The following is a 21,007-nucleotide window of genomic DNA, read 5'->3' on the forward strand; positions in this document are numbered from 1 at the left end:
TTTCAGCATGTCAGTTATTATATGTAAAACTCGTTGTTCGAGAATAACCAGTTCCCCCTATGAACTGAACATGCAAAGGGCGTTTAACATGATAAAAGATAAATCTTAAGAAAATAAGCTTTTATGCTCTTATGACAGCTTCTGCACATTCCATACGGGAAAAAAGTTTCTTTAATATTTCAACTTCGGCACCGAGCAGCAGAAACAACGGAATCATTTTTTTATACGAAATTTAGCTCATTAAAAGGGGCAATTTTTGTTATATTAAGATTGGCCCGTTATGCGAATAACTCGTTGAAAAGGTTTTCCGTTATGAGGGAGTTGAATGTACATTTGCTTCTCTACGTCTGTATTTAAAATTTGCAATTTTATTACATAAATTTAGGCGCTATCTATAAATTACAAATGCGACAAATGAATTTGCAACATTTTGTTCAAAGAACCTACCACAAAGAAATAAATTATTTTCATCGTTCTATAATTCCAAACATGGTAAAAAATTTCTTGATAACTTTGATAACTAGGAAACAAAAACTGACTCATTTACCAACTATACTACCACCTGCAACAAACATACATATTTGCTTGCATAATTTAAAGCTCTATTAGAAAGACTGTAAACTCATTGCTTGTAAATGTTACTCTTGAATGCATTATAGCTACAGTTGTAGCTCCGGGTTCTTCCATAAGTGCGCATTTGTTATTCAAATCGGCTGTAAAGATACACATTACTTTTACAAATGGTAAACCAACATTGACTAGAGATCATGGGTTTTTTTGAATTTCTAAGGTGATCAACTAATATTGTCATAGTTTATGAAATCGAACTAAGAGATGTGTAGGTAGTTATTAAGTTTACCTGACGCTAGGTATGGAAAAGAAAATGCCTTGCTGATTTGGACGACTTAAAACGTTAAGTCATATAATTCAAATAACCTTTATCTACCCCAAAAAAAACTAAATTAATTAAATTAAACATCGTTATCACAAGTACTACGGTCCTATACAGTACATATACAATTACTTGTCGTTTGCGCGGTCTTTTGTTATATCTTTAAATCTTTTGTACTTCTGTTCATAAAACAACTGGAGACCAATATTGGTACTGTTCTCAGAATTTGAATTGAAGTATATGAAGTCTTTCCCGACATCTTCATTTGAACTTGGGTAATACAAAGGAATAACACAGATTACGACATATTAGATAGAAAATGCATTTCTACATAAAATAAAATAAACGTTAACGTTAAACGAAAATTTCACATGATCATATAACCTGCAGAAATTAGTCCTCAACAAACTGCCACTTTCGTTCAATTTTCAAACATCACGCCTGTATGATTCGTTTGAAAACTTGACATTCATACCCCTTCAATCCAAATTTTGATGTACTGGCTAAAAACTTTGCTTTTGTTGTAGCTTGTGGTCAAAATTTTTGGTTTATAAATGTTTATGAACAAACATTTCTTAATATATGATACAACACTTAAGAACTAATCGTAACTGCGTGTGTATAACTGCCGAATTTTATCACAATTGATTTAGCGCCAAATTTGTTTTGACAGATCAATTTTTAAACTGCACCCACACTGATGTGCAATATAACACAACAGTTTACGCACACTACCAAACCAGCTTGTGCATCGCTGTGTTTGCAACCTAGTGGTGGGCGACGACATCCAACGGAATACATTGAACTCACACTGTGTTCTTGAATTGACTTCAAAAAAATCAATATATTTTTGGATGCGTTTATCAAATGCAACAAAAGTTTTTAAGAACTTCAACTGTAACTTTTTTTTTATACACTGTAAATGAAACGAAATTATCGTTGTTGAAAATACGCAAATTTCAAATAAATTTCGTTGCGTCCTGTTTGACATTCAGAGCGGATCGAAACGAATCCCTGTACTCGGAACCAACTAGAACGTCCGCTCCGCTACAACACCAAAGAGGCAACCATTTTTCATCGTCACTGAAAAGAGCATTTTTTTACTCAAGCTGGTCGCGACGGAAGGTGCGTTATCACTGCGTATATTTGTGTCCGTTCTGGGTGCGTATCGAAACAATCGATTGCAGTTGCATTGGGAGGAGAATTTCGCATACGCCATTGTCGCTACCGTGGCTAGTTGTTTGCCCGTATCTAAAACTGCACCGAAGAAAGCTGGCAAAGATTCGTGACTTTTTTTTTGCCTTTTCAAACTCTCTGTTTCTGCTCAGGCTCTGCGCGTCCGTGATTGCTTTCTTTCCCTTCCCCTCTCTTTGGACCCATCTTCGTTGTGTTTCGCGCTGCCTTCTGTTGTGATGTGAGTGTAGTGTTTCGTGGGGATAGGAGGCGGCTCCGCGATTGCCAACGCGAGCGCAGGAATTTTTCCGCGACATCGCAACCCATTCCGTATTCCGGACACAGTCTAGAGGTATAGTAGGTAGGACGGTTGCAATAAGATCCAACGAGAAAGCAAATATCTAGTTACTAGGAGCTCTGCCGGAAAACGTTAGGCATTCCTCTTTCGAAGTGGCAAGTTATCGATCCTCTTCCCGTTCGTTCCGGATGTTGCGGGATGTGCATCCGTTTTGCAGCACCAAAGATGCTTTTTCCGCCGCTGGTCTGCTGGCTGGTGGGGCTGTGAAGTGGCCACACGTAGCTTAACCTGTACCGAAGTTATGTGAGCTCGTGGAAGAAGCATGCAGTGAGGAGAACAAAAAAAAAGCTAAATAGCGGATCTTTCAAAACGCTCACAGCTTTACGACGGTACCGAACGTCGTAGTTTATTTTTTGCCCCCGTGTGGAGTTTCCGCTACTCGGTACCGAAAGGGATGCATACGTACACCAACGCAGCCAACCAAGAGCAGGAATGAGAGCGAGAGCGCAGCAGTGAAAGAGCGAGAGAACGAAAGAGAAAGAGAGAGAGTGTGAGCAGAAGTGTGGAGAAGGCGCCCAAACGACGAGCAAATGAGCGAAATACAATGCTCTGTGTGTGCTGGCCACTGTTTCGCTGTGTGTTATGTTGTTTGGGCCGTGCGCGATTATGTACGCGCTCAGCGTATAGCTGGTGGTGACGACGGCGGCGGCGGCGGTGGCGGCTTGATGGTGTGAAACTATGCTGGCGTACAGTGAGAGGAGCGTGCAACGCATAACCGTGGCTGTGCGTTTGTGTGTGCGTTCGTGCGGTGTGCAAGTATCGGAGAAAACCAATCATAAATAGTTTAAAAAACACACCGTAAAGAAAAAATAACAAACCGCCGTGGTTCGTGCAGAACAAAGTGTGGGCAGGTTCGGCGGTACTTTGCCTCGAGCAATACCGCTACGAATAGTGCTACCGTTTCACCGGAAGCACACAACGAAAAGCACTTCCGGAATCGAACGATGGAAGAACGTTTTTGAGGCTTGCCGACCGAGGAAACAAATCTTTCTCCTGTGCCTGTAAACCACTGCCGTTCCTGCATGCTCCACACTGTGCTCTTTGTTCTGTTTGTTAGTTATCCTTATCGCAAGCCAGTCGAGCTTGCTGCTTGCTTGCATTAGGATCCCATGCCACCAATTGCATTTGTCCAGTGTCGTAGACAGGACAATCACGCCGAACTCGTTTACACACGCTCACTAACAACAAGCGGGACAGATCAACGGCATTATTGGGCAGCAAATTTGGTGGCAAAACATACCACGAGTGATGATAGGGCGTCCTCTTTCTTCTGTGTGAATACGTGGCGGAACGTTGTACGAGAATTCGTGAAAGTTCATAATTTGATTTGAGCGTTCCTTCTTTCTTCCCGTTTTTCTGTATGCAAAAACAAAACCGTTCGGGCAATACACTCTCTGCAAACACGCGACCAATCCTCCAGGACACGGCAAAAACAAGTATTGGTCTTCCCGGACCGGATCGGAAACCTGGCCGTGCTTCAGAGTCGAAGGGCATGTTTACCACTTTCATCGGCTTAATTGGTAAGTTTTTGCGACGAGCAAACTGGGAAGCTCTTCTTGCTGCACCCCTTAATGTATTCCTTCCTTCCTAATCGAGCCATGTAGTCAATAGTCTAACATTCAACTGTCCTCCTTATGCACCAACTAACGAGTATATGTGTACACCTTTCGCTTCTCTACGCGATTCATCCAATCGAATGGAATCCCTCTTGCCCTTGGCATTGAGCGCCAAAAGCAGGTTTTTCCGTGAGCTGTTACTCTCCTCACCGTAGGCAAAACAAAACGCACATAATTATGCTATCCTTCATTATGTTTCTTCGTGGTTTGCAATCGGTGGGCGAGTCATTTTTTGACACTGGTATTATTTGCCTAAAGGCGCGCATTTGATCCTTCCTTTCTTGTGTAAACTTACACCCCAGCTTTGCAAACTTTTTACGTGCAAAATATTATTGAGGCAATTGGATAAACCTGTGACATTAGAATAATAATCAATTCTCGTAATTTTTTATTTAGTATAATTATAGCTAAGTTAGTCATACGGCCTGGCCGTCCTTATTGAAATAAAAAAAAAATTAGCTAAGTTCTATAGCGTTCCATTACGATCGTCTTGCGATCGAGTTGTTTCGTTACAATTTATTAAATGTAGTGCGATATGTTTCTTCGTAGTTTTGTTTGATTATGTCCGTATTTAGGTTGTTTTTTTTTGTTTTGTTATAAATCACTCGTATTATAGCTATTAATTTTTTATCATTTTCGATCTTTTATGTTACGTTTGACTTACGAAACGTTCTCGGCAATCGTCATCAACTACCGGTTCCACTCTATGCACCTTATCTCCAACCCTTCCGTCGTCAACTAATGGAAAATATATCCCCAAGTCCAAACAAGAATCATTCGCCGGACGCTAACGGAAGCTTCCCAAAATTCTTATCATTCATGAATTTTATAGATATTCAATCATGGTGGGAGGTGCCCTGCATTGCGCACTTTTGTTCGCTGTTTAGTACCACCTTCCAGCTGCCTAAGTTTGATATTGAGGTAAGCATAGCATCACAGAGCGCGGTTATGGGCTTTTGTTCGTGTTGAAATAACCATTTTCTTTTTTTCCTTTCCCCACAATAGGATCTTGAAGAGGCCCTTCTTACCGATGCCGATACCGAGGGTGAAGTAGATCTGAAAGTATATACCGCACGCCTGTTGCCGGAACTGATCGTTGCACTGTTGAAGGGCTGTGACGCGCTTGCACAGATAGGTGCACACATCAGCCCAAGTAACTATCAGATGTTCCTGAGACGTCTGTTTCGTCAAAAATGTCAGGTACGTGTGACATTACGTCCTCGGCAAGAGGAGTACGCACGTTTAGCGAAAACAAATGCCGTGTAATAATCGATAAACAATTGTAATTGCTATAGGAAAATAATGTGGATAATCCCTTCAATACCGATACGGACTTTGAAAAGTTGCCGCTACGAACCAAGATCCTGATATTGAAATATCTGTGCGATTTTCGCCTAGATTCCGAAGACGTCAATATTACGTTTGCGAACTACGAAGCAGATAGTTTGCGTCTGGAACCAATAGGGTAAGTGTAATAGCTTTGTTGGGTCTTTTTCGATAACCAGTTAGCCATCACTAATGAATACCTCACCCGTAATTGTGTAGCTACGATCGTAACGGATCTTCGTACTGGCACTTTTTTGGCACACGTTTGTATCGAGAAGATTACGTGAGCGGTGGTAAATCAAAATCGGCCAAATCATCTGTCTGGCAGGTGATTTGCTTCACCGAAGAAGATTGGAGAAATTTAGCCAACAAGCTCGACAATTCCAGCAACGCAAAGGAGCGCAATCTGCACGATCTGTTGGTGGAAAATTTTCTACCTTACATTCCGAAATTATTTCGCGATAAAGAAAGAGAACGTCGCAATAGGTAAAGTAAATCAACCCCGAACGATGAATATTGCATCTTAAGATTATTCCCTGACGAATGGTTGTGTGTGGTTTTGTATTCCTTTTGCAGGCTTTTTGAACGGCCTAGATCGACACGGATAAAACTTTATCAAGAAGGAAAAATCCTGCGTCTGCAAGAGCAGCTCCAAAAACAACAACAAGAGATCAAACGGGAAAGGTCGCCCCTTCCGGAAGTGGTACAGCAACAGACACTTCCACCGGTGCCGGAAAGAGCCCAATCGCTGTCAGAAGCACGTGCGAAACGAGCCGAACGACGGTTAGAAGCGAAACATTCTAACTTTCTTCTTTAGAAGGACAAATCCCTTCCCCACTAGACGGCAATCGTTACTGATAAAATTGGCGGAGACTGAACCAGCCCCCTTTTGAAACAGACCTCCCAAAAACACAACAAAACTACTCAAAGACGAACAAAATTCAATGTCCAAAATTGTGTCTCACCTATTCGACGTGGTACTCTCTCCTAGATAGATAGCACACACAAACACAGTTCCTACACAGTGAGGACCGTAGGCTTTTTGTTGTTTCGAACCTCTATGTGTGATGCAGGCAGACAGGCTACATAACGTTGTCGATGTTAGCGGAATGATTTCCGTACAGAAGCAAAACGAATGCAAAAATCGGCATCACGAACGTCTAAACTGCTTGAAAAGATTCTAAAATTCCCGACCACCAAAATCATCGATCGACAACTCGCAGGGTGAATCTAAAAAAGCCGCACTGTGCGGGACGTGAGAAGTGAACCATGTTTGTGATTGAAGAATAGATGTGTCGATGCTTTAGTTTTGTTGTGCTTCCTCTTGCGCGGGCTTTCCTTGCTTGTAATGTATGTATGCATGTTTTTTCCCTTTATCTTTTTTTTTTGTTTTCCTGGTTAACCATTGAAAGTTTCATTATTTCCAACTTATTAACACGTAAAAGGTCCTTACTATATTTTTTTACTAGATTCACGACAACCGTTCTGCTAAATTAACATTGACCCCCGGCATGAACAAACTGTGCTAACATAACTTTCGGAACAATTGCATCTTTAAAAGATTCATAACGTTTACTACCATTTTACAATATTCTGCAAACCGCTAATAACATTCAGACAGACGTGCACTGTTAATAGGGAAGCTAATGAAACTTTTAACACAATTCTTAAGTTGTTCTTGATAAACATTCATATTGACAGAATTATTTTTGTTGTCGCCTTTTATCCACAGATCTCGATCCAATTCCGTCACAAGTATAGTTTCGCCATACGATAGCTCCCCAGACGAGGCATCCCTTCTCACGCGTGATTTTATTTTTCAGCCAAAAGAAAACGCATTCCGTAGCAAAGCAAATAGCCCATACCTTTATCGCAGCACCACTAATTTGAGAGGTTCTACTTCTCCATCAGTAGGTTCACTGTTGGAGCAGCAAGAATTGCTGGACCATTACGGCGGTAGCAACATACCAAAGGGTACCAGCCCTATCCGTAGCGTATCGTCCGCATCATCATCACGATCAAGCTCGGTTGATTCTCGTGATCAGAGTAATTTTGGTTGCAATAGTAGCTACGGTCGATCGGAAGACAGCGAAAGCCAGTACGATAGCAAACCAACGATCTATCACGATTCGTACTACATTGTAAGCCGGCGAGAGGATAGTGAAAGTGTCCATAGCTTCAGCGATATCGAAGCGGAAAACAACATCAATAGTGGCAACACAGATACGAACAACAAACAGCAACTGGTGGAATCGTCGGAAGTATCCTCCATCATCAAACCATTGTGTCAGCAGCAAACGAAAGCAGAACGGAAAGATCGTCCCGTCCGATTAGTTAGTGCTGAAGTTGAGAAATTACTACGCTCCAATCACAACATGGCGCCGACAGCAACCAAGCTACCTGGTCGTCAGACGAACAATTCTTTATCCTCCGTTACTGGTCCCGTCATATTACCATTCGGCGATGCAGCTGCTAAAGGCACAGCCAGCAACAGTGGCAAGGGAAATGATACTGCGCCGGGTACAAACCAGGGCAGGAAAAAGAAAGGCAAATCTACTAATGTGTAAGTATTGTGTGATCAGTACGGAATTTCGCTTCAGATTCGCATTGAGGCATCAGATTTTCGGACATGTTTTGGTTTTTGCACGATAAAAATTAATCCCTTATAGTGTTGATAGTTGGGTAACAAAATTTTGTAAAATAACCGATATTAAACAAGTAATTTTAATTTTCAACTTTATTTTAATAATTATGTGTCGGATCCTTTTTTTCATTTAGTGATATTGTTTGCAAAATATTCAATAAAAAATAAGTTGAGATAGATATCCCGCAATAGGCGTGGTGAAATTAGTCCTATATGCAGTAAACGCATTAAAGCAGTGAATGTAATCATGAAAAATGCATACAAACCCTAATGTAATAGTATCGATTGTTTCCTTTTCTCTTTCCTCTTGTAACCATGACACAACTCACCCGTATATCATCATCATACTGCACTTGTTGTACATAATCTTACTTCACGCAACTACTGCGCATCCGTGAACCACTTTCGGTACCTTGCTCTGTCTGTGTGTGTGTGTGTGTTTATATGTACATTGATTGTGTTCCCGCTATACCTGGATTTCCTTATTCCGTACCATACTGCAATACTACCATCAAAACAACTCTGCACGACAAACTCGGCTGGTGTATGTGGGACAATCCACGGTATCATCACTCACTCACCGATCATTCTGTAAATATCCTAAAACAAAACGTAACACGGCTGCATCCACCACCGGGAATTGGGTGGGAAATCAAAAACCCAACAGTATAACAACCGCTGCTACCTACGCCAACACTAGTTTCACCAAAACAAGCTGTTCCGCTTCCTCAATTTTCGTATCATCATCTCTTAGCTTTACCGAAACCGATGAAGTGCTGCAGATCGGTATGCACAAGGTGCTTGAAAGCATCAAGAATCACGACGATGCCTGGCCATTCATGGATCCGGTCGATGAGGACATTGCACCGAAGTATTACTCGATCATACGAAGGTAAGGGATCAGGTTTGCGCCCGGGTGGATACTGCTGGAGACAATAAGAATTGAAAATGGGTACATTTATCTAATGCTATCTCTATCCTTAACATTACAGGCCTATGGATTTGCAAAAGATGGAAGAAAAGCTAGACAATGGAGAATACATGATGTTCAGCGATTTCCAAAACGATTTTAAGTTGATCGTCAACAATTGTCGGCTGTACAATGGGCAGGCAAATGGTAAGATTACTTTTTTACGGTTTAAAATTTGTTCTATCTGTAAATCAGACGTTAAATTAACACTTTTGTCGTCCACCCGTTACAGAGTATACGGAAATGGTAAACAATTTGCAGATTGCATTTGAACGTGCCAGGAAGAAATATTTCGACGAAAACTCATCAGACGAAGAACTTATGAGTCACGAGTATCCAGATGTTAGCCGAGCGAATGCTGCGTTTAAAGAAAAAATATCCTCAAAGGAAAGCAGCAAACCAATCTCCTCCGACGCGGTGAACGGTAAGAGCGAAAGGCAGCAGGGCAAGTCTGCGAAGGAAGCGGGCAAAGCAGGAGACTACGGAAAAGAGAAATCAAAGAAAAGTGCTAGTTCTGGCGGCAATGGCAATAATAGTTTAAGTGCAAAGTCTAACACCAGCTCCAATGCAAACTCCAAAGATAGTGTTGATGCATCATGCCGGGGGAATGACAAAGCGGGCAAAGAATGTAAAACAAAATCAGTGAAAAGTGGTACGGCTGTGGCAGACAAGAAAGGTGGAAAAAATGTGTCAGTTGAAAAGAGGCATCCGGCAACGGTCGGAGCTGGATCTAAAAAACATAAAACCAATAAACAACCAGAAGTGGACTCGGAACCGGATCCCGATCCGGAACCGCCGGAAAAGGATAAAAACGCATCGCGAGTGAACAAAACTGTAAAACGCAAGCGAAAGGAGAAAGAGAAAACTGATAAAGTAAAAAACAAGAAACAAAAAACAGAACAAGATGATTACAGTGATATAGACGTACCGGAGGATGAGGAAAATGTGGATGTGAAAAGTGAAGCAGAACAAGAGTGCAGTGAACCTGAACGGAAACGTTACAAGAAGGATCAAGTGATGGAACATGCGGAACCATCGAGAAAATTGCTGGGAGAAGTAGATATGATTACGAAGGGGGACAGTAAGATGGTTGAAGATGTGAAGGAAGAAGAGGACTTTCCAGTGTATGAGAGCAAGAAGAAGGCTGCTATCAAGGCGTTGCAGGAGAAAGAGAAAAAGAAAAACAGTGCTAAAGTGAAGAAGGAAGAAAAGAAAATCAACAAACCGTCAAAAGCAGCAAAAGCGAAGGACGTAAAATGTGAAACGTTTTCCCCAAGTCGGGGCCGATCGATGTCCCGTTCGCCCAGTCCATCGCAGGATGTTTCATCGCCCACGAAACAGTCACCCATTCGATCATTAAGTCCAAAGAAAAGGGAAACTGCACGTGATCTATCTTCCGATACCGGCGATCATAATTCGGTGCCAGGCAAAACTGGGTCCAAAAAAGGGAAGGAGAAAAACGGCACCGAAAGCAGTGACGCTCATCAAAAGCCGCACAAGAAAGCGAGCACCATGAAGGGGGGTTCAGCAATTGCGGTGGCGAAATTGGATAAGAAGACAAAAAAATCGGGCACCCTTTCATCGGGGAAGGGCGGAAAAGGGCGACAAAAGAAGGCGGGAAGTGGAAAACGGAAACCGGTGACCGACCTGGAGGAGGAGTCTGAGTATGAGGAAATGTCAGATGATCGCAGAGATTCGATACAGCTACACACCAATGGCGATCGCATCGATGTGACCGACATGAGCGATTTTGAGGATATCGAAGATACACGCGTGAAGGCACACGATAACAGCATCGACGAATCGGCAACGGACAAACCATCGGAAAAGGCAAAAAGTAAGAAGAACAAAACGAGCAAGAAAAGTGTCGGAAAATCTAGTGCTAATGAGCATCACCGCGCTAAAAAGAGTGGTAGCAAAAGCAAGGTAAAGGGTAAGGAGAAAAAGCTGGACAAAAAATCTCACAAGCGCGATAAAATCGGTAAAGGTAAGAAAAAGTCCAAAGCTTCCAACAACGATCACACGATTGGTGAAGATCGGGAAACAATGTCGAGTATCGGCGAGGACGAAGACGGGATAGATTATGATCAGAAAACGGAAGAGTTCGGAGAAGTGGAAAAAAGTGCCTCAAAACCCGTAAAGCAATCGAAGGATTCGCGTTACCACTCAGCACAGCGATCAGTGTCAAGGTCTCCAAGCCCAGCTAGATCATACTACTCTGACGATCGCTCGATCCGAGATAGTGAGGAAGAGGATGATGATGCTGAACATGAACGTGGCTCGTCATCGCACAAGCAAACCGATGAATCACTTTCAGCCAATCGGTCAATCACACCTGACATAAAGGATAAATTTGATCTCATCAAAGAACGGCGCAACAGAGCAGCGGCAGCGGCTGCAGCAGCAGCAGAGGCTAAGGCATTAGCCAAACAGGCGAAAGCTAAAGGTAAGGACGCCACAGCTACGGCTGGCTCTTCTGGGAAGAAAGGCAAATCGTCTAAGGGCAGCAGCAACCGCGGTCAAAAGCAACAACGCGATGCAGAAGAAAGTACCGTTCTCAGTGCAAGTGCCTCATCGTCCGGCGGTAGCAAACAACAGCAGAAGAAACAGCAACAACAACATGATGAAGAAGATGAAAAAGCTTCCAGCGAGAGCAAATCAGCCAAAGCTGCGGGAGGTGCCCTATCAAAAGGCAAGAAAAATCGAGATAAAGCAACGGGTAACAGTAGCGAGTCGTCGACAGTTTGGGCCAAACCGAGTGACAAAAAACATACACGCCCGGGTTCATCAGCTGACAGCGGTAAAACAGTCGACCGAAGCAACGAATACGATTTCGTAGATGACAGCGTAGCGGCGGACTCAAAAGCGGATAAAAACCATACCAAATCCTCTAATGCTGCTGGCAATGCATCCAAAACGGGAAAGAAACCAACCGTAGCTGTGGGATCGACCGGACAAATCGGTACGACATCTCAAAAACATCCAAAATCGAACGCCAAAATTATGCCACCGTCTTCAAGTAAGCACTCGAAAACGGCTCCAACTTCGGCAGCAAGCGGTGCTGGTGCAGCAGGCGCCAACATGGAGGAATTGGAGTTAGAAACAGAACAAACACTGAAAGACATAAACAAGTGGCTGGAAAATACGCCACGTTTTCCCGAGTACAGTTCCGCTAGCAATTCCCCATCGCGATATATAATGGACGATTTCGACACGGTACCAGTGAAGATCGAGCCGGCCGATTTTCGCAAACCGATTCCTCTATCTCAGCTGCCCGCGGCAAACGATGCTTCTGCCGGTCCGTTACGAGGTGCCAGTCCCGGGCTGGCGACGATGGCAGCCCCACCAAAGGCATTTTCACCTCGAGCAGCAGCCAATGCAAAAGATTCACAAACCACTTCCTCGACCGCTGGCAAACAACCGAGTACGAAGTTGCCTCCACAACCGAAAGATGGCGCTAATAAGAGTGAAGCTGGAACCGTAGGAGCTGATGCCAACCCCGCTACCGCCACCGCATTGAAAGATTCTACCAACAGTAACAACGGTGGATCCAGTGGGGCTGGTTCATCTGCGGCTAGTGGCAAAGCTGCGGGCTCCACAAGCCACACTATTTTGGGCCCACCGCCGATCATACCACCGCACTCGCAGAAAAAGGAACCCAAAGAACCAAAGCGAAAATCTTTAAAGGAAAAGCTATCCCTTGGACTTGGGGTAGGTGGGCGCAAACGTGATTTGCATCACCACCGCACGACCATAGATCGATTACAGCCGGGTAAAACGAAGGGCAACCTGATAGGAACGATTCAGAATCTCAACAAACCGGATGAATTGTTCCCGCTCGGTGGTAATGGCGGGCCAGGTGGCAGCAGTGGTGCCGGTAGCAATCCACTCAACAAGGTGAAGGAGGTGAAGAATTCGTTGATCGTGAAAACGGACGAATCGAAACCGAAGCTTAGTCTCGGTACAGTGCTAAATACGGAAGGGTTTGGTATCGTGCAACAGCACAACTTTGCCGATGACGAGAACGATCCGGACCGACGATCACTGGGATCGAAAGATGATGGAGGCGACGAGGATGATCCGGTTGCTGCTATTGGTAGTGGAACAGCAAAGCCCTTGATGAGCTCGTTGAAGGCCACCGCACTGGTCAATGTAGGAGGAGGTTCACCAATAAGTGTACGGGAAGGAGCATCTGTATCAAAGAAGGATGAACCCTCCTCCAGCGGAACGGTAGCGGGAGAGAAATCAGAAACTAGCAGTGATCTTGTTGCAGCGGAAGCAAAAAGCACTACGTCGTCAGTTGTGGAGAAATTGTTCTCGCAGGAGGACGTAAAATCGGGCAAAGACGAAACAAATGCTAAGGATCCACAGTGTAACAAAAGTAAGGATAAACCATCTGCAACGCCTAACCTTAACGCTTGGATTAAGGCATTTGGTGCTCCCAAAAAGCCGAAAAAATCCGATGACACAGAAGAGCCCAGTAAAGGTTCGCCGGTGAACGAGAAAGGCAAGATCAACGAGAATACCTCCACGCAATCGTCCTCGAACGAATCCTCGTCCGGCATTGGAAGCCTTCCCACTGTTCCCGGTAGTCTCGAAAGTCCTAGTTATCCGACACTTCCAACCGTGCCTCGGCAAAGAAAGGCCAGTACAGGGAGCACGGTGAGTGAACGATCGTCATACAGCCAAGATCCGGACAGTCCGCGCATTGGCATCGATGAGCGACTCGGAGCGTATCCCGCACCATACCCAAGTCCGATCGGTGCATCTCCAATCATGACGTCGCCGAAGCTGGATGAAACGCAGAAGAGTCCCTATCATCCACTGAACGGTGCGATAAAGGTTGGTTTCTATCAGGACACCACGCAGAAAAGCAGCCCGGAGAAGAGTTGCAGTCCGCGGGATTTACCGTCGCCGTATCCGCAGTACTCACAACATTTGTATACCTCCAACACAGCTAACGCTTCCGCTAGTACGGCTGGTACGAACAATAACATTGGTGGCAATACCGCAGTATACGGCAACTACTCATCGTACGGCGCTTCAACGTCTGCAATCGGTTCCACGGGTTCAGCCGTTAACCAGAATAATCCGTCATCCGGTGGTGTAACGGATAGTTTTAAAGGTTATGGAAAGGAGCTTAAATCACCGGTCGATTTCTACGATCAGTACAAACAGCCAGCTTCGCAGGAATCGGACTACAACTCTTCTATGAGTCCCAGTACAAATCCCAACTCTCCATATCATAACCCGGCCTCATCACCGTACCAGCAGCAACCGAACTCGCCTTCCTGCTATCAGCAGCAAACGGCGGCTTCTTCCTCCCCGTACGGACACCAGCCACCATCGCTTGCTTCGCCGGCGTCTTCGGGTGGTCCACTGTCACCGTACAATGCAGCAGCCGTTCCACACAGTCCGGCCACGAGTCAAACCACTGCTGCAGGTGTCAGTGGTCACTCGCCGTATAATCCCAACCAGGGACAGTCGCCTTATCACAACAATCAGGGTCCTTCCGCCTCAACGTCTCCATCCGCTGCGAGTACGGTGGGATCTACCGGTCAACCTAAACTGCAGTCCAAACCAAATACACCGTTACACCAAAGCCCCAACTCACCGTTTTCACAATCAAACCAAAGTTCGCCCTATTCGCAGCAGGATCCCAACTCACCATACTCTTCCCAGGGTGGCCAACTATCGCCTTTTCAACCGATGTCACCTAAACCTCCGGCAGCGTCGGCGGTGAGCAGCGGCAACAGCAGCAACACTAACAACAGTAATGCAATCAAGCTGGCACCACCAATTATAACACCCCAGCAGGCTGCAGCTGCGGCTGGTGTGATCCTTCCACCAGAATCTCCGGTCCACTCTCAAACACAATCGACACCGCCGACTGGCGTAAGCCAGGCACAAAACTTGACTGGAGGAAATGGCACTGGCAGCGGGGGTAATAATCAATCATCAAGCACACCGGGAACAACCATCCCATCCGCACCGATGCAACTAAATTCGCACCAGTCGCCCTGGGGTGCGCACCATAATCAATACAATCCGTACTTGAACCATCCGGGTGATACGGCCGGAGGGGCGGGAAGTATGGCATCATCGTTGCCTCCAGCGCCGGCACATATGCCACCATCGCAGCAAGGGCACCTGAGCAATGTACACACGCATCCATCACCCGCCCATTCACAACACCAGCAACATCAACAACAACACCAACAACAGCATCAACTACAACATCAGCAGCAACACCAGCAAGAACATCACCAGCAACACCAACAAAATCATCAGCAGGCCCACGGACATCATTTGGCAACGGCACAGCAGCAACAACAAAGTCATCTCGGCAACCTGTTGATGGGGTCCAACAACAATCCATACACTTCCACTTACGGGCGACCATATGATCTTAATTCTGCGTCAGCTTCGACGACCTCAGTAGCAGCAGGATCGGGAACAACAACGACGTCCAACATCGATCATCATCATGCGCAACATCATCCACAACATCTGCACCATCAGCAACAGCAACATACGGCTGCGCATCATCAACAACAACAACATCCTAGTTTAAGCGGGATCAGCAACAAGAACAGCCCTAGCACGGCCTCTATCACCAACTCTTCAAAAGTACCTGAAATGATAAATCTAGGCTATAGCGAACCAGAAACCAATAGCACCAAACCTTCGCAGGACGTACCGATGAACATGGAATCCTCAGGTGGTATGGCCGGCGGTCTTGGTAAGGAGAAAAGTGACGGTACGAAAGACAACAAACACTTGCAACAGCAGCAGCAGCATCAAACATTCGATCACCATATGGGTGGTATGGGATACGGGAATCCGATGGATATATCCCTCAGCAAATCAAAGGCGTTCGATATGTTTAATCGCACTGCGGCGATGGGTTTCCCTCGTGGATTTGGCGCTCCGGGGGTACATCAGCCAACTTCCGTCGGTAACGCGAGCAGTACGGCCAACAACGCTCCCAGCGGCTATGATCATCGCTCAATGCAACAAGCGGCCAACATAAACAAGGCACACGATATGAGCGGAGGTGGAACAACATCAAGCGGGTCTTCTGCGACATCCGGGTACAACATGCAACAGCAGCAATCGGCTGTAGGAAAGTCTAGCGCAGGAAATCAACACCCAACGGCAGATCAACCACATCTTCCAAGGTATGATCAGCGCAGTCCGCAACATTTGCAGCAGCACCAACAACAACAGCATGGTGGAGCTACTGTGGCTGGTTCTACATCGCAAGCAAGTAATACGGCGGATCTCAGTAGCACCGGTGGAGGTTACAAGCCGTACGGTGCATCTACAACATCGGCTACCTCCGCATCACTGATGGATCCAGCAATACGCAACCTCAGCTCACTATCATCGCTCTACAATCCGGACGATCGTCTACTAGTCGGTGGTCCGGGTGCAGGTGGTACCACCTCCGGCAGCGCTGGTGGCGGATTCTACGACAAAGGTATGCCACCGGCTGCCCACATGTTTAGCAAAAATCTGCCCCAACCGTCCCCTGTGTCATCGTCGGCAGCCACAACGTCGTCGGCTGCTGCGTTGCAACAGATGTTTAACAACACCATGGCGGCCACTACGATGGCCGCGGCGTACAATTCAAACCGCGAACAGTCTAATGCTGCGTCCTACGTGCCATCACCAAACTATCATCATCCGCAGCAACACCACCAGCGCAACGATATGATGAGTGCGGGCAACATCCAGTCGCAAAAGCTGTCTCACAATGCCAATGTACCGCCAACGACGGGCAGCGGTGCATCCGTTAGTGAACCGGCGCCGGCTCCAGCGAAACCAAAGCGAACAAGAAAAAAGAAAGATCAAAATCAGGAACTAATGGCTCAGCATCAGCAGCAACAACAGCAATCGCTACATCAACATGCAATGCATGCCGCACACCAGCAACAAACGCTCGGTGCTCATCAAGGATTCCCACCGTACCCTGGACTGAAACCGCCGAACCCTTCCTCTTCTGGCGGTGGTGGCTCGACCGGAATGGGTTCGTCGACTGCTGCTCCCGGTACAGTTGGAAATCCGTCGAGCAGCGGCGCAGAAACGTCCGCGATATCTCTGAAAACGACCAACATAGTTCCTGGCAGTGCGTTTAACTTTGGTCCTGGTCCAACCGGTCTCGGTTTGCCCCCGGGCAGCCTGTACGGGGATACCTCCGCTAGTACGTACCTGGAAGATTCGTATCGCAACCCCCAGAACCCATACTACCTGCCGCCAAGCCATCGTGGAACGGCAGCAGCGGGTTCCGGCGGTACCGGTACGGAAGCGGACAAGCTTGGCAATCCAATCGGCGCGCAGCCGGCGGCACCGGGTTCAGTGGCTGCCGCCGCCGCAGTTGCAGCGGCTTCTGCTGCTGCCGTGCATGGTCCACCGCCACCGACCGCTGCATCCCCGTACCATCAGTTCCTGGCTTCGCATCATGGTACGCGCCCGTATCAGTTCATGAACCAGTTTGATCCACTCCATCAACAGTACCTGCGACAGGAAGAGCTTCGGGCTCAGATGATGATTAACCAAGGGCTGCTTGGTGCACCGCCTGGTACAACACCATCCGTTGCGTACGGCCAGCCCGGCTATCACCATCCTGCGATCGGCATGCACAAACCATACGACGCGATGAACAGCATGAACCGATCGCCATTCCTATAACATCCGCAACCACCGATCGGTGCGAACTTATCGGATGGACAGCAGTAGGCAACAGAGGTGAAGTTGTTTCAGGAACGCGACGTTACATCCCCTGCAACGTACATCACATCACAAAGCGTTTTCCTTCGTTCTAAGAACGACAAAAAACCCATAACACGGAATTGTAGAGCAATTATGCTACAGCCCGAATTCGCAGAGGTTATACATTTGCAAAGCTCTTGATTTTCACATTCACGTCTTACGTTAAAGTTGCTGTAAGTTGGCGAATAATTTGAAACTAAGAAAAGCGGAACTTTCTTCATATTGCAAAGAAAGGTACCACTATACTATACTCAACGTTTAGGAGGCTGTACTGCACCATACACCAGCTGCACTGACCGATATATAGTCTCTATAAGGGATTTCTTTTTTTAAATAGTTTGACTTTACTAATGTGCTGTTTGTGAAAAATTGTAGAAAGAGTGTAAATTCATTATTTAAGCTCCGTTCCTGTTCCAGGATGTTAAACCCTGGAAGGGTTAGTTGTTTGTGCCAGATATGCGAAGGAGGTAATAGTTGTCCGATTCTTAGAGGACAATTAGTGGGTGCCGTATGATGCGAGTATTTTTTGTTTGTTATTCCATGTAAAAGGCTATAAGTTCAATCACCTCAAAAACTAATAGATTGTGCGTATAATCTTCATTGCTTATAAATTCACATTATTCAAAGTGTCTTCTCTGTTTCTTGTCTTAAACGACAATAATCCAGTAATAAGTAATAGCGGTTTATTGTGGGAAGAAAAAGGGAGCGGCTTAGCAATTGTTAAAATGACTAATTGTTTGCGATCCATTCATCATTTGTAAAGTTGAGTGTTATTTATGATATTCCTCTGCCACAGTTTATATTTCATCCGTTTACGTACAATGAATTTTCCATTTGCACTGCTCTATACGCTGTAAACTATGCGTATAGTCATATATCTTATGCTAACATTGACCAAGCAATGGTTTCAGGAAGAAAATAATTAAACAGAGCTGTAAACGAATAAAACCTTCCCTTTGGTTTTATTATATTTCGATTTTCTATCAGGGCGAACCTTCTTTTTGCAGATCAATAAGGTGACACATTCCCACAAACACACGAATTGCGAATGAAATACACACTTTGAACAAAATCACTCAATAAAACGTAAAACATGTTTAAACAGTAAACGTATATCATTATGCTAAACAAAAGGTAAACCATACTGTTACTAGTGAGATAACAAGAAAAGTTTAGGTTCCCAACTCTTTGCGCCTTATTTGGGACATAATTTCCAGCAAAATCGTGCAACCAGAGCGTGAACCAGAAAGCATACAAACTAACGAATAGGGAATTAATTTAACAAAAAAGCTAAAAAACACACAAAAAAAACCAAGAGAAAAGGATAGAGAGAGTACTTTAGATGTTGCATTATAATCAAAATTTGTCTAAGAGATCTATTTATACACGAGCGTCACATAGATGCTAACAGTTTGTATCTGGATTCGAATTGTTTGTTGTGTACGGTTTAGTTCGCTGTGCTTCTGCTCATCACATGCAAAAAGAAAATGTGCTTTTGTATGCTGGTTGGGTACAGTTAGTTTGATCAATCAACAAATGATGCAAAACAGTTGTATAATCCTTAAAGCGAATAAAAAGTAAAACAATGAAACCTATACATATAGTAATGATCCTGAAAAAAGGAAACCGATCACTGTTCTCTCTTTCTTTCTCTCTTTCTGGCTCTCGTTCGGTTAAACCATTATTCATCTGATAGTAAGGCCAACGGAAAAGGGCTGATGTAAATAGACATTTTTAAATGCAGCAAGGCAGTATAATAATTTTTTTCTCTCCAAATGTTATCAACAACTCACAGGGACACATTAAACATTGAACTGGTATTGCAAATTTGCGAATGTTTAGTTGTATTTAATCATGAATTTTTGCTTTGTAAATAAACTTAAACCTCACCAGTTCCTTTTCATACGACCAACAACTTTTTTCTTTGCTAGAAAGGAAAATTAATTGTAAAATCTTCCGTTCCTTCTATACATGTTGTATGTACTGGTGCGTAGACTAAGCAAAGAACTTGTTAATTTGTAGCGCAAAACGCGTAACGAAGCATAACACTTTGTCGAACTAGTAGCGTAAAAAGCGTCGTTTGATTAAACGAAACGTTGCGAAACATAAACTATCCGGCGTCGCCGGTAAGAGATCGGTACGTTTAGGTGTGAAAAATCATTTAACAACAGATTGCGAAGAAAATGCGTTTTAGTAATATGCTAGCCATCGGAGTAGATTAGTTAATACGCGTTTTACCGATACCCTTCAACGCTCCACAAACCGACCACAGCAGACGTGTTTTGGGCGCATATACGACACGAGCACACAAAACTATTAATGCACTCACACACCATTGTTTCAGCAAAAAATGCCGGCTGACAGTGCATCTGAAAGCAGCTGTAGTATAAAGTTATTGAAGGATCACAAAACATAGCAAAACCTGTACGCAAACGGCATAAGGAACTGTTTTTTCGAGACGTACATTTGTAGAATAACCGTGTCGTGTGTAGGGTTAGGTGTATGCTGTGTGTGCCTGTTGTGTGCATTTCATCGCTGTGTTATGACAAATTAATCCAAAACAACAAAACAAAATGCTGTCTGTTGTACTGCGTGATAGGCACAATAGTAAATGCAGACGCAGAAGTGGAAACGTGTTAACTGATGAATAGGGGGGAGAGACGTATAGGATTTTTCGTTTTATAGCAAACGTTGTATTTAGAGAAGCAAAAACCGACAAAAGAAAAAAATACTTGTTTGGTTGAATCTAAAGCTTTTGTTGAACCATTTCGGTACAGTTTTCTATTTTGATGTAGTTTAAAATGCGAAATTTATACATATTCGACCTATATTATATATGGCAAGCATAAAGTAGCATAAACGAGTATAGATTAAAAATCAACCACAAGGCACAGAATACGTGTACCCGATGTGTTAAATATGTTTCTTCGTTTTTGGGAAAAAAACCCTTGCGTTCTAATAATAATCTTACGCAAATCGATTGTAAAGTGTGACAACAACAAAGTAGTGCAAAGAGTAACAAGAACAACAAAAACGAAAAAAATAAGGAAAATAATAATGTAAAACACACAACATACGAAAACAAACAACACAAGAAATAAAAGAAAACATAGTGAATTTAAAAGAGGCAAACATGCAATACATCACTTGCTGATGGTAACTAATAGCGGCGATTGATACGAAAGAAACTGCTCCATTTTAAATTATATTATTATTATATTATCATATTTTCAATTTGTGTATAATACGTAGA

The 21,007-nt window shown here is 44.4% G+C and overlaps 1 protein-coding gene across 6 annotated transcripts; it reads left to right on the forward strand.

Annotated features, from left to right (window-relative positions):
* Positions 1-1,920: 1,920 nt before the first annotated feature.
* LOC125771860 (mucin-19) lies at positions 1,921-20,893 on the forward strand. 6 transcript variants are annotated; one of them, XM_049442949.1, is made up of 11 exons: positions 1,921-2,017; positions 3,844-3,943; positions 4,872-4,960; positions 5,045-5,239; positions 5,335-5,504; positions 5,585-5,851; positions 5,942-6,148; positions 7,098-7,928; positions 8,677-8,901; positions 9,002-9,126; positions 9,212-20,893. In XM_049442949.1, exons 2-11 carry the CDS (start codon positions 3,916-3,918, stop codon positions 17,671-17,673), a joined length of 10,599 nt encoding a protein of 3,532 aa, XP_049298906.1. In that variant the 5' UTR covers positions 1,921-2,017; positions 3,844-3,915; the 3' UTR covers positions 17,674-20,893. The 6 variants fall into 6 exon arrangements, with proteins under 6 accessions (XP_049298906.1, XP_049298905.1, XP_049298908.1 ...); XM_049442948.1 differs by having other exon boundaries at positions 1,943-2,053; XM_049442951.1 differs by having other exon boundaries at positions 1,943-2,017; positions 4,801-4,960.
* The last annotated feature ends 114 nt before the right edge of the window (positions 20,894-21,007 follow it).

The sequence above is a fragment of the Anopheles funestus genome, chromosome 3RL (genome assembly GCF_943734845.2).
Source record: "Anopheles funestus chromosome 3RL, idAnoFuneDA-416_04, whole genome shotgun sequence".
NCBI classification, from domain to species: Eukaryota; Metazoa; Arthropoda; class Insecta; order Diptera; family Culicidae; genus Anopheles; species Anopheles funestus.